Source organism: Sander vitreus, chromosome 16 (genome assembly GCF_031162955.1).
Source record: "Sander vitreus isolate 19-12246 chromosome 16, sanVit1, whole genome shotgun sequence".
Classification (NCBI taxonomy): Eukaryota; Metazoa; Chordata; class Actinopteri; order Perciformes; family Percidae; genus Sander; species Sander vitreus.
Genome location: NC_135870.1, coordinates 3,919,734 through 3,932,736, shown reverse-complemented (window position 1 = coordinate 3,932,736; position 13,003 = coordinate 3,919,734). Strand labels below are relative to the sequence as shown.

General features: G+C 42.4%; 1 protein-coding gene across 1 annotated transcript in view; it reads left to right on the top strand.

Annotated features, from left to right (window-relative positions):
* The window catches only part of cnnm4a (cyclin and CBS domain divalent metal cation transport mediator 4a), a 33,613-nt gene that overhangs the window by 4,472 nt on the left and 16,138 nt on the right, over positions 1–13,003 (top strand). Inside the window, exons 3-5 of the mRNA XM_078272001.1 lie at positions 6,298–6,441; positions 6,905–7,039; positions 10,327–10,496. Of these exons, the coding sequence (XP_078128127.1) occupies positions 6,298–6,441; positions 6,905–7,039; positions 10,327–10,496 (449 nt within the window). The remainder of the gene's footprint in view (positions 1–6,297; positions 6,442–6,904; positions 7,040–10,326; positions 10,497–13,003) is intronic.

Genomic DNA, 13,003 nt, shown 5'->3' with positions numbered 1-13,003 from the left:
GGTCACAATTAAATGATTTAATAATAACAATAACTTATTTCACTAGTAAATTGCTGTTGAATGAAATAAACAACAACCAGATGGTAAAGGACATTTAAAAACAAAGTTGAATGCACCACGAGGCTCTAGGTTACCAGTTTCATTGAACGCACCGTCTGTGTTGTTTCTCCGACGGCAGCTGCAGATTTTTCCTCTACAGTGAAATACAGACACACTTTACACCGTTTAGCGTTAGCTGTCAGCATTGTAACCGTGTTTAATCCAGCTACTAGCTAGCGGTAGGCTAACGTTAGCTGCTGTTGAGTATAGTGTTAGCCTACCGCTAGCTAGTTAACACTATACTCAACAGCAGCTAACGTTAGCCTACCGCTAGCTAGTTAACGTTAGCTGCTGTTGAGTATAGTGTTAACTAGCTAGCGGTAGGCTAACGTTAGCTGCTGTTGAGTATAGTGTTAACTAGCTAGCGGTAGGCTAACGTTAGCCGCTGTTGAGTATAGTGTTAACTAGCTAGCGGTAGGCTAACGTTAGCTGCTGTCGAGTATAGTGTTAACTAGCGTCACATGCAGCGGTGTTTGTGTTTCCTGTAACGTCTGTTTCAGAGCATCAGAGAGAAGTGCAGACATATCAGTGGCACCGGAATGAGGCGCCGAAATCCGCGTTGCTATTCGGTCTGGTAGATACAGGTCATGAAGGCACCGGTGGCGTATTAGCACCGGGTTTCGGTACCCAACCCTATTCAGGAAGAAGATTTTTAAGTAAATGTTCCAATTAATGATCCAGGCACCACATTCTCGTCTCCCTCCTTCATTTTACAGTCCAATGGTGCTAGAACGGCTCCGGGTCAAACGTCAATATGGAATGGATTAATCTGCATTAACGCGTTATTTTCTCTCAGATTAATTAATTGAAATGAACGTGTTATTTTGACAGCCCTAATATTAACCATTCACTGTTCGGTGTCTTAGGTTTACTTATTATATATTTAAGTACTTTAAAACGTTGATATATTGTTACATTTTAAATAATGTTCAATTAAAGAAAACTCTATAAAAGAGCCTTTCTTTGATGTCATTTTTCAGTTTTCCAAGAATCGGTTTAGGAATCGTTTTAAAAGTACCGGTTCGGCATCGGAATCGTAAAAATCCAAATGATGCCCATAATTAAATAAGTTATGCAAAGTTCGAGTCCAAGGCAGATCAAATAATTATTCAAATTCAAAATCTTTGTTGCCCGTTCACAAACTTGTCCTTTTTCATGAATATTTACCTCCACCATCAATTCCAAGTATTCCTTTTGGCTTGAAATTGTACATTTGTATTTGCATGAACTGGGGTAGACGCTCCATATTCATGCTCCATCTTGAAATACGTTAGCCGGTAAGGGACATACAGGACATACTGCTCCGCCTTTCACGTTTTCGCTGTCACATGATAAACTCACAGCTGCTGCTAATGCTGCTAACGGGTATCGTAGCTTCCCGGCCCCGGCAAGTTTGAAGAAGGAAACATGGAGGACCACACGTATTCAAAATCCAGATTTCAGGAACAGGAGTCTTCTTCTTCTTCGCCCAGAAAAAGAAAAAGGAGATTGAAAAGAGCAAGAGACCGACTTTTTGAAGCGTGAAAGCTACCGTAGCTGTAATTAGAGATGGTCCGATACCATTTTTTGCTTCCCGATACCGATTCTGATACCTGAACTTGCGTATCGGCCGATACCGAGTACCGATCCGATACCAATGTGTCATATTTTATTATGTTTTAACAGCTGTATACTACTATCCCTGTATGGATGTGATATTATTTCTATCTTTGTTGTCAGTCTGGCTCAGGTTAAACTCTTTGTTAAACATGAACAAACAATGAACGCCCCAGAACTTTCTGTTATTCTGCAGTTTGACAGTCGGTTATAACGGAAAAAGAACATAAATAAACTACTTTAACGTAGATTTTCTTTAGGGCTATTACGTGATATCGGATCGGTGCATTAACTCCAGTACTTACTGATACCGATACCAACGTTTTAGGCAGTATCGGAACATCTCTAGCTGTAATACGTACTTTGAACTGTGTGGTGCGAGAGAGTTGTTTACGATATATGATCTCAACACTAAGTGGGAGAAATTCCTACACATTGGACCTTTTTTAAACGTGAATATGTTCTAGTTTCTTCTCTCCTCTGTGACAGTAAACTGAATATCTTTGAGTTGTGGACAAAACGAGACATTTGAGGACGTCATCTTGGACATTTTTCACCATTTTATAACATTTGATAGAAGAAACAACCAATAGATTAATTGATAAAATAATTGACAGATTAATAGACGATGAAATGAATCGTTCGTTGCAGCCCTAGCTATTTAACATATTGGCTGCATCAGAGTTTCATCTCGTCTGGCTGCCGGTGTTCATCCCCTGTCGACACCGCAGCAGCAGATTTCACTGACATGAAGAACTAATCGGTGAAATCAGCTGCCGTGTTGACGCGTTTGATGAGATGAAAATGTGCACGTTCAGGCGCACTGGATCAGTGCTGGAAATCTCAGCGCTGATACCCACAGCTTGAATACGAAGCCGGTTTCATAACAACGGAGTCGCTGCAGGGAATTAAAGCTTATTCTGATGATAACGATGCTATTTCAAATGCTTTTCTTCACATTTGTAAAGCAGCAAACATCCCATTAAACACAGCAGCTGGATCATCTTTATCAGATGTATAAAGCTGTGCTTATGCATCTGTTCTGGGTAATAAATCTCACGGTTTCCCCCAGTGTATTGCAAACCCGATGGCCCACCAGGCCTAAGCCACTGGGAGTTAGTTTATAATGTAGTTTGTAATGTAAGTTGTTTACCGTTACAGTGGGGCGCTCAGTTGGAAACTTAGACCTAGTCCTATTTTCAAATCTCCAGTTAGCTTTTAGCACTGACTTAATGTACGGCTCTATGGAATCTGTCTTATAGCTTATTTAAATTCTCAATTTAATGGGGTAACAACTAGGCCTGCACGATAAATCGTTATAGAATCGCGATCTCGATTCACCCCTGTTTCACCCCAATTTTTAAATGACTTGGATTTTTTTTTACGATTCTTTTTTTGGCCATTTTCAGCCTTTGTTTTGATAGGACAGCTGAAGACATGAAGGCAAGGCAACTTTATTTATATAGCACAGGGCAACTCAAGGTGCTTTACATAAAACATTAAACATTAAAAAGCAAAGAGCAAGATGGGGAAATAAATAAAAAAAATAAAAATGTTGACGAATACAAATATAATACGAAATAAAGAAGAATCAAATTAACAGTTCAATATAAAAAAATTAAGAATAGGCAACATCAAAAAGAAAGGTCTTCAGCCTTAATTTAAAAGAAGTGAGAGTCGGGGTTGTCCAAATATGTGGAGCGTAAAAACTAAACGCTGCTTCCCCCTGTTTAGTTCTGACTCTGAAATGAATCTGAAAGGGGAGAGATGGGGGGGGGAATGACATGCAGTTGGCAATTGACAAACTCCATTTCTCTAGAGAGTGAAGCTGCAGCTGCAGCATGTTGATTGACATGTTTTAATGATGTAAAGACATGTTGAAGGAGTTCAGATAGAGCCTGTATCAGAGCCATATTTAGTTCAGTGTTATATGTCACTATTATTGGTAGCCTACTGTACTTAAATGGCCAGTATGTACTTTATTTTCTTTATTCATTGAAGCCTCTGTGTTTACAGGCTCGTGGTGATGTGCAATAGGTGCCAAAAATCAGTTTGGTACTGCCAATTAGCTTTGTTTTGTCGTGGTTCGTGTCTGGAATGAACATTACACTTCGTGAGGAAACGAATCGTGGCAGAGAATCGTGATATCAATTCTAAGCTAAAAAAATCGTGATTCATATTTTTCTCCGAATCGTGCAGGCCTAGTAACAACCAGACTCTGATAAATGACGTTCTGGGAGCTTTCTCAGCAGCGTGGTCGCGTTGTTTCTACGGTTTTATTAGTACAGTTAATCCCATTGAAAGACCACCAGCAGCATGCTGCTACTAACGTGACGATAGACTCTCAGAGCAAGTGCAACGTTGACGCTGTCATGCACGCGGCACGCAACTTCTCGAGGGGGAGGGGCTGGGGGCAGCGGGTCTGTGTGCGCTGTAAAAAACGTATACCGTTGTTTGGAAAGAAAATTTGAATTCGGATTGTATCTACCTGGGCGGTGCGCCCAAGTAGAACCTATGTATGGGAAACACTGATAACATAAGATAAACGTTATTGTCCTGTAGGAAATGTGTCTTGGGCAAGAGGCGCTGACACCAGCTGCATACAAACACATGCATCAATTATCAGTCATACAGTTTGTCACGGACAGTACAGTACATGACAATATATACCTGACAACAATGTGCTTTAGGGAAAGAAAAATAAATCGAGATCATCGCTCATCGTTGAGAGGATATTGCACAGGCCCTGATATAGTATTGCCCGTGCCCCATTATAAAATAAAGTACGCATTGTAAGGGAATTGCACAAATAAAAGAATGCAAATTGCGAAAGCTGTTCTGCATTTTGACAGTGTCCTCTGACCTTCCTGTGGGGGACGGAGAGAGTTTAGAGGGAACACAGTTTCCATGAGGTCAGTGTGTTCTGCTGTCAGAGCAGCAGATGATGATGATGATGATGACGTTGGAGACGTGAGTCATCATGTCAGCGGCTGTTTGGCTACGACACTGTGCTGCTGAGTGCACACAACAGCGCCAACGGGCCTTGTTCTGTGTTTGGTGGTGACAGCGGCTGATGTCAGCTGATGTCCGTATGCAGGATGACTCCGCTTTGTTCGGATTCCTCCGGTGGCGCCGAGAGCTCGACCCACTGCAACGTAAGAAAACGCAAGCGAAGGGACAAGTATTTTTTTTAAGATGATTTTTTTTTGGGGGCTTTTCTGCATTTAATGGACAGGCCAGCTAGGTGACCGAGAGAGGGAGAGAGAGAGAGAAGACATGCAGGAAATGGTCGCAGGTCGGACTCAAACCCTGGACCTCTGCGTCGAGGCATAAACCTTTATGTATATGTGCGCCTGCTCTAACCACTGAGCCAACCCGGCCACGTGAAGTTTCATTTTATTTCACCTTTTTATTTTTAAAGGCAAGTCAGCCACTCTTCCTGGGGTCCACACAAAACCTAAAACATTACAACAGATGAGACAGACAAAACAGCCACATGATATAAAAATAAGAATAGTATAACTAACATTATTCTTGAAGCCATAACTATACATATTCCTCTTCATATACTCTTACAAATATTACACTAAATTCAGTGCACTGAATATAGAAAAGTGTATAGAAATGTATATTCCTATACATAAAAAGTACAAAATGTAAGTGTGTGGTAGAGCGAGTGAGAGAGTGACGGTGATTATCTTCGAGTCATAGTGACGTAGGTAGCCACGGCGTAGATTTTACGCAAAAGTTTAAATCACGCTTAAGTCTGAGCTAGAGTCCAAGTCCCGTCTCAAGTCTCCGAGCTAGAATGCACATATTTTGCATTCAGTGTTTCTTTTTTGGGCCTTGTCTGAAGTTTTTAAAGTCAAAGCTTCTGATGAATTGCACAGCAGCTGCCGGTGCGGTTGACATGTTTGTTGTCCTTTCTCGCAGCAGATACGCTATATTTAAATACTACAGCTTTACCTTGCTGTCAGACAGCCCTTTACAACGGGGGAACTGAAGCCGTTATGTAACTCTCTGCTCTCTTTAAAGCCACCAGACAGTGAAGTCTGTTTGTTAGCACACTGTGCTGCAGACCTGCAGCAAATATGAGCAAGCAAAACGGTCTTATATGTTTTTTAATGAGAGGATTAACCTGTTTTTCATTCTTCTCAGCCTTCTGTCTGTCTGTCTGTCTGTCTGTCTGTGTCTCTCTCTCTCTCTCTCTCTCTTCATCTCTGTGTTGGCAGTTCTTCCAGCTCTTTTCTCTGCAAAGCTCTTAGTGCAGTCTGGGCTATATTAAGGCAACAATCTGTCCTCCCAGCAGTCGGCAGGATAAATCCACTGAAGAGCGGCGTCACTGTAGCTCCAAAATAGAAAAACAAGAAAGGATGTTTTCACTGTAGCCGAATGTGTTTGAAGGCCAGCCGCTGAAGTTTGGGAGGCAGCAGCTACAATTAAACTTTGATGCTGCCCTACTTTCCTGACAGTTCATTTCTCGGGGATATAAAATGCTTATGTTTCAGCGGTGCACTCATGCATCCTGTTTGTAACCCAACAGCTGATCTCTCTCTCTCTCTCTCTCTCTCCCTCCCCCTCCCTCCCTCCGCTCCTCTCCAGGTAAATCCCACCTGGCCATCGTCCAGAAAGTGAACAACGAGGGGGAGGGCGATCCTTTCTACGAGGTGCTGGGATTGGTCACGCTTGAGGACGTCATCGAGGAGATCATCAAGTCAGAGATCCTGGACGAGTCCGACCTTTACAGTGAGTCGGCAGTTGCCAGCCGTGGCACCGATAAAGATGGCACGCACGCACATACACCCATACACACAGGCGTAATTTACAGGTGACCCCCCCAATAATCCAAACTGGCCAGTGCAACCCCACCTCCCCCCCACACACACCCCCCAAAAAAACAAAATATAGAATAATAATAAATTCCTTTACATAAAGACATTTGCACCATAACTGGATGCAGAAAAATTCACCAGAATGCAGAAAATGAGTTTGATATGCTAAAAAGTGGAGATCTCGTCACCCAATGTTGAACCCAAAGAAATGCCCTTGCGCACACACACACACACACACACACACACACACACACACACACACACACACACAAGATGAAATTTGTTATGCTTTGGTCTGCTGTGAATCAGCTCTTTTAACTCTTTTGTGAATGAGACTTGTCCATCTCCATCCACTTTTCTGTCGCCCCTCCCTGCAGCTGACAACAGAAACAGGAAAAAGGTGGACCCCAATAAAAACAAGCCCGACTTCTCGGCCTTCAAGAACAACGCCGACAGTAAAGTGAAGATCTCTCCTCAGCTCATGCTGGCGGCTCATCGTTTCCTGGCTACAGGTGAGCTCAGACGAGGAGGAGGAGGAGGAGGAGGAGGAGGAGGCGGCGGCTAATCTCACAGCGTCGTTCAGCAGTCACAGAGATTAGCAGCGGTCACTGGGGGACAGAGACACAGGGGACCTTGGTGTGCATTTGTGGCCTAAATAGTCATTCATCTTTGTGGTTTTATTGTGTCTTAATTTTGAATACACAAATATATTCAGTTTTCTTTGTAATCTCTGTAAACAACACAGGCAATAGAACACACATGTATTAAATAACTAGCAGAACTCTGAGCTAGAGTCCAAGTCACATCTCTAGTCTCTGAGCTAGAGTCCAAGTCACGTCTCTGAGCTAGAGTCCAAGTCACGTCTCTGAGCTAGAGTCCAAGTCACGTCTCAAGTCTCTGAGCTAGAGTCCAAGTCACGTCTCAAGTCTCTGAGCTAGAGTCCAAGTCAAGTCTCTGAGCTAGAGTCCAAGTCACGTCTCAAGTCTCTGAGCTAGAGTCCAAGTCAAGTCTCTGAGCTAGAGTCCAAGTCACGTCTCAAGTCTCTGAGCTAGAGTCCAAGTCAAGTCTCAAGTCTCTGAGCTAGAGTCCAAGTCACGTCTCAAGTCTCTGAGCTAGAGTCCAAGTCAAGTCTCAAGTCTCTGAGCTAGAGTCCAAGTCACGTCTCAAGTCTCTGAGCTAGAGTCCAAGTCACGTCTCTGAGCTAGAGTCCAAGTCACGTCTCTGAGCTAGAGTCCAAGTAAAGTCTCTGAGCTAGAGTCCAAGTCACGTCTCAAGTCTCTGAGCTAGAGTCCAAGTCACGTCTCAAGTCTCTGAGCTAGAGTCCAAGTCAAGTCTCAAGCCTCTGAGCTAGAGTCCAAGTCAAGTCTCAAGCCTCTGAGCTAGAGTCCAAGTCACGTCTCAAGTCTCTGAGCTAGAGTCCAAGTCAAGTCTCTGAGCTAGAGTCCAAGTCAAGTCTCTGAGCTAGAGTCCAAGTCACGTCTCAAGTCTCTGAGCTAGAGTCCAAGTCAAGTCTCAAGTCTCTGAGCTAGAGTCCAAGTCAAGTCTCAAGTCTCTGAGCTAGAGTCCAAGTCACATCTCTGAGCTAGAGTCCAAGTCACATCTCTAGTCTCTGAGCTAGAGTCCAAGTCACGTCTCTGAGCTAGAGTCCAAGTCACGTCTCAAGTCTCTGAGCTAGAGTCCAAGTCACGTCTCAAGTCTCTGAGCTAGAGTCCAAGTCAAGTCTCTGAGCTAGAGTCCAAGTCACGTCTCAAGTCTCTGAGCTAGAGTCCAAGTCACGTCTCTGAGCTAGAGTCCAAGTCAAGTCTCAAGTCTCTGAGCTAGAGTCCAAGTCACGTCTCAAGTCTCTGAGCTAGAGTCCAAGTCACGTCTCTGAGCTAGAGTCCAAGTCACGTCTCTGAGCTAGAGTCCAAGTCAAGTCTCTGAGCTAGAGTCCAAGTCAAGTCTCTGAGCTAGAGTCCAAGTCACGTCTCTGAGCTAGAGTCCAAGTCTCAAGTCTCTGAGCTAGAGTCCAAGTCAAGTCTCTGAGCTAGAGTCCAAGTCAAGTCTCAAGTCTCTGAGCTAGAGTCCAAGTCACGTCTCTGAGCTAGAGTCCAAGTCAAGTCTCAAGTCTCTGAGCTAGAGTCCAAGTCAATGTCTCAAGTCTCTGAGCTAGAGTCCAAGTCACGTCTCTGAGCTAGAGTCCAAGTCAAGTCTCTGAGCTAGAGTCCAAGTCAAGTCTCAAGTCTCTGAGCTAGAGTCCAAGTCACGTCTCTGAGCTAGAGTCCAAGTCATGTCACAAGTCTCTGAGCTAGAGCCCAAGTCACGTCTCTAGTCTCTGAGCTAGAGCCCAAGTCACGTCTGAAGTCTCTGAGCTAGAGTCCAAGTCACGTCTGAAGTCTCTGAGCTAGAGTCCAAGTCACGTCTGAAGTCTCTGAGCTAGAGTCCAAGTCAAGTCTCAAGTCTCTGAGCTAGAGTCCAAGACAAGTCTCAAGTGACAGACAGACAATTTACAGGCAACAGTTCAGTTAATTCACAAAAGTTAAAAGACAAGTAAAATCATAGGACATAATGCAGATATGTGAGAAGGGACACCCTAGTAAGCTATATGTGAGAAGGGACACCCTAGTAAGCTATATGTGAGAAGGGACACCCTAGTAAGCTATATAAAGCTTGTGTAAAGGGGCCCAGACACTAGCAAATAATACCCATTATAAAAACAATCATATTGTTTGGATAAAAAAAGTAAACCTGTATTATATAATAACATTTACAACCTACAGAAAAAGAAAAGAGAAACCATAACTACTCTAACCCTACCCAAGTGGTCCTAAAACATTTAGTCCATTATTCAGTCTAGTATTGGTCCAATATAAGCGAACATTAAAGCAGGTAAGTATTGCAGTAGAGAAAGGAAAAATGAATTCAGAATCACTATTTACAGTCCGTCCAGAAAAATGTGATTATGCGATTGATAATTCAATGCATAAATCAGCCAAAGGGGGGCGCATTTTTTCAAATACGCCGCACTTTCGGCGCATAAATTGCAGATTTCCGCGCAAAATATGTGGGGCTTGCATGATTTCATAATCCCCGCATTGTTGTTGCAAAAAGAAAAAGAAAAAATATATATATATATCTCTTCGCAGAAAGTTGAAAAATGTTGCGTTTATTTCATACAAGAGCAGCAATTTTCCCCTGTTGCCAAGGGAACGTTATGAAGTGACGTAATTACGCGACGTGAACGTCATCGAAAAGCTGCAAACCCCGCCATGAAGCCACGATGACACCGCAGTTTTTGCTGCAAGTTCCCGCAATTTCATCTCATAAAATTGCATAAATATCCCACATATTCCATCGCATTCTTTAAGAAAACCTGACACATAATCAAGGATTTTTGCCCAAAACAATCACAAAAAAACTCCACATTTTTCTGGAAGGACTGTATTTAAAAATCCCCAGAGTCCAAGTCAAGTCTCTAGTCTCTGAGCTAGAGTCCAAGTCCCCAGCCGTTTAGAGTAGGCTATTCAAGTTTTTACATATTTTTGTAGTAACTGTTGTCTTAGTCTCTTTTTCAACACAGACAAAGACATTTTTATAGTAACCGTGTTTATTGTGACTGCTCACACTTTCAACACAACTTTATAACCACCAACCGTGCGCCGTTGTCTCCGCGGCTACTGGCAGCCGCGCAGCCCATTGCTGTTTTAACAACCAACAGTAAAAGGAATAGTATCTGAATACTTCTTCCACTAGCTGGTATTTTTGCTTTGTAAAATACAGAATGCTGTCCGGCGTTGATGTCTTTTGTTTCCTCCTCCAGAGGTCAACCTGTTCAGCCCGTTCCAGGTCACAGAGAAAGTCCTGCTGAGGATCCTCCGACACCCCGACGTCATCCAGGAACTCAAGTTCAACGAGAACGACAAACGCTCACCGCAGCACTTCATCTACCAGAGAGGCAAACCTGTGGACTACTTCGTCCTCATTCTGCAGGTACACACACACACACACACACACACACATACCACACACACACATGCACACACACACACACACACCACACACACACACACACACACCACACACACACACACACACACAACACACACACACACACACACACATGCACACACACACACACACACACACACACCACACACACATATACCACACACCACACGCACACGCATGCGCACACACACACACACACACACACACACACACACACACACACACACCACACACACACACACACACACACACACCACACACACACATAACACACACACACACACACACACACACACACACATAACACACACACACACATACCACACACACACACACACATAACACACACACACACACACACACACACACGTGAGTTTATGTAAAGGTGTAAAGCAAGAAGCAGCCAGTGGTGGAAGAAGTACTCAGATCATTTATTTAAGTAATTTACTAAAGTGTAGAAATACTCTGTTACAAGTAAAAGTACTGGATTCAAAATGTTACTTAGTGGGCGCCTGGGTAGCTCAGTTGGTAGAGCGTGTGCCCATATACAATCCTCTCTCTCTCCCCTTTCATGTCTTCAGATGTCCTATATAAATAAAGGCCTACAATTCTTTAAATAGAAACAATTCTACTTAGTAAAACTTCAAAACTTCTCAGATTCCAGCTTGTTAAATGTGAATATCTTCTAGTTCCTTCTCTCCTCTGGGACAGTAAACTGAATATCTTTGAGTTGAGGACAAACAAGACATTTGAGGACGTAATTATGGGCTTTTGGGGAAAACACTGATCCACATTTTTTATCATTTTCTGACATTTTATAAACCAAACATCAAATCCATTAATGTAAAAAAGAAATCGACGCATTAATCGCCTATGAAAATCATCGTTAGTTGCCGCCCTAATTTACTACCAAAGTTCCAAAAGTGAAAGTGCTTGTGATGCAGGGTGAACCAGTCCTTGTTCTGACTGGAGCGAGCTAAAAGATGGAGTGACAGTGGCGGCTGGTGAACGGGTTATAATGAAGTGAGATTAGACAACACACAGTTTAAACCGGGTCAGTGCGTCAGTGTAGTACGCATGCAGGTGCTTAACTCTTCAACCCTTTAAGACACGCCTGACTTAAGATAACTTGGTGGATTTTTGTTTTCCGAAAGAAAAACAAGACCTCGATACTTCTTTGATTCAGCCACCGTAAAACATTCACGATTGTGTTATAAATCCGACACTGGTCGATAATAATATTATAAAGACTTAGTTTTAAAACAGTGATAACGTCCACAGATTCTTTTATTATAACGTCTTATTATTATGTTGTTTGTTTTCATTTTAAAAACACAGGGCTGCAACTAATGATTATATATTCATCATAAATTAGTTGTTCATTTTATACATTTTTATGTACAAAAAAAAACGAGTTCCCAGACTTTAAACTGTCTTCAGATGTCTCGTTTTGTTTGACCGTCAGTCCAAAACTCCAAATATACTCCGTTTATAATGATATAAAACAGAGAAAAGCAGCAAATAGCTGGTATTTTTACTTGTTATATGATTTAATTCACCGATTATTAAAAGTTGTCGTCAATTAATTTCGATCAACTGATTTGGTGACTCATCATTTTGCTGCTAAAAATAATCTAAAACATTTATTTTAACTTCTAAATAAACAGAAATTTCAAAAATGTCACCGTATAGATTTAAAAACAACAACTCTTAAGTGTTTTTAATTCTATTTAGGGCTTCAGTTCACAATACTATTCATTATCTGTTCACCTACCACTTATTTTCTTAATTAATCGAGGAAGTGTTGGTCCCTAAAATATCAGGAAATAACAGAATGTGCCAGTTAAGTGTCTTCAGATGTCTTGTTTTATCCAAATAACTGTCCAAAACCTCTAAAATATTTAATATAAGGGCACGTGGGTGGCTCACCTGGTGGGGTACGTGCCCATGTGCAGATGTTTACTGCTCGACTCAGCGGCCGCAGGTTCGACTCCGACCTGCGGCCCTTTGCTGTATGTCATTCCCCCCTTTCTCGCCCCTTTCATGTCTTCAACTGTCCTATAAACGAGGGCCTAAAATTCCCCAAAAATAATCTTAAAAATAAATAAATGTACTACTATACTATCACATTAGACGAAGAAAAACAGGAAATATTTACATTAGAGAAGCTGGAACGAGGCAACATTTGGCACTTATCAACTAATTACTTTGGGCATTGTAGCATATTTTTGTATCGCATATTTTTGATCCCGGTGTTTCCCAAATGGGGGTACTTTGAAGTAGAACCCTGCGCGGGACTGACACTCCCGGTGGATTTCTGACCATTACCGCCCGCTCCCACAGTGTGTGTTGGGTCCCGCCCGCACGGCAAACATTAGATTGATTGGCAATAGATTGACCATTGATTTTGTGTCTTCTCCCCTCCCGCAGGGAAACTAGTTATTTTATTGTGTAGTATTAATAAATACAATTTCACAACATTAAAGCTT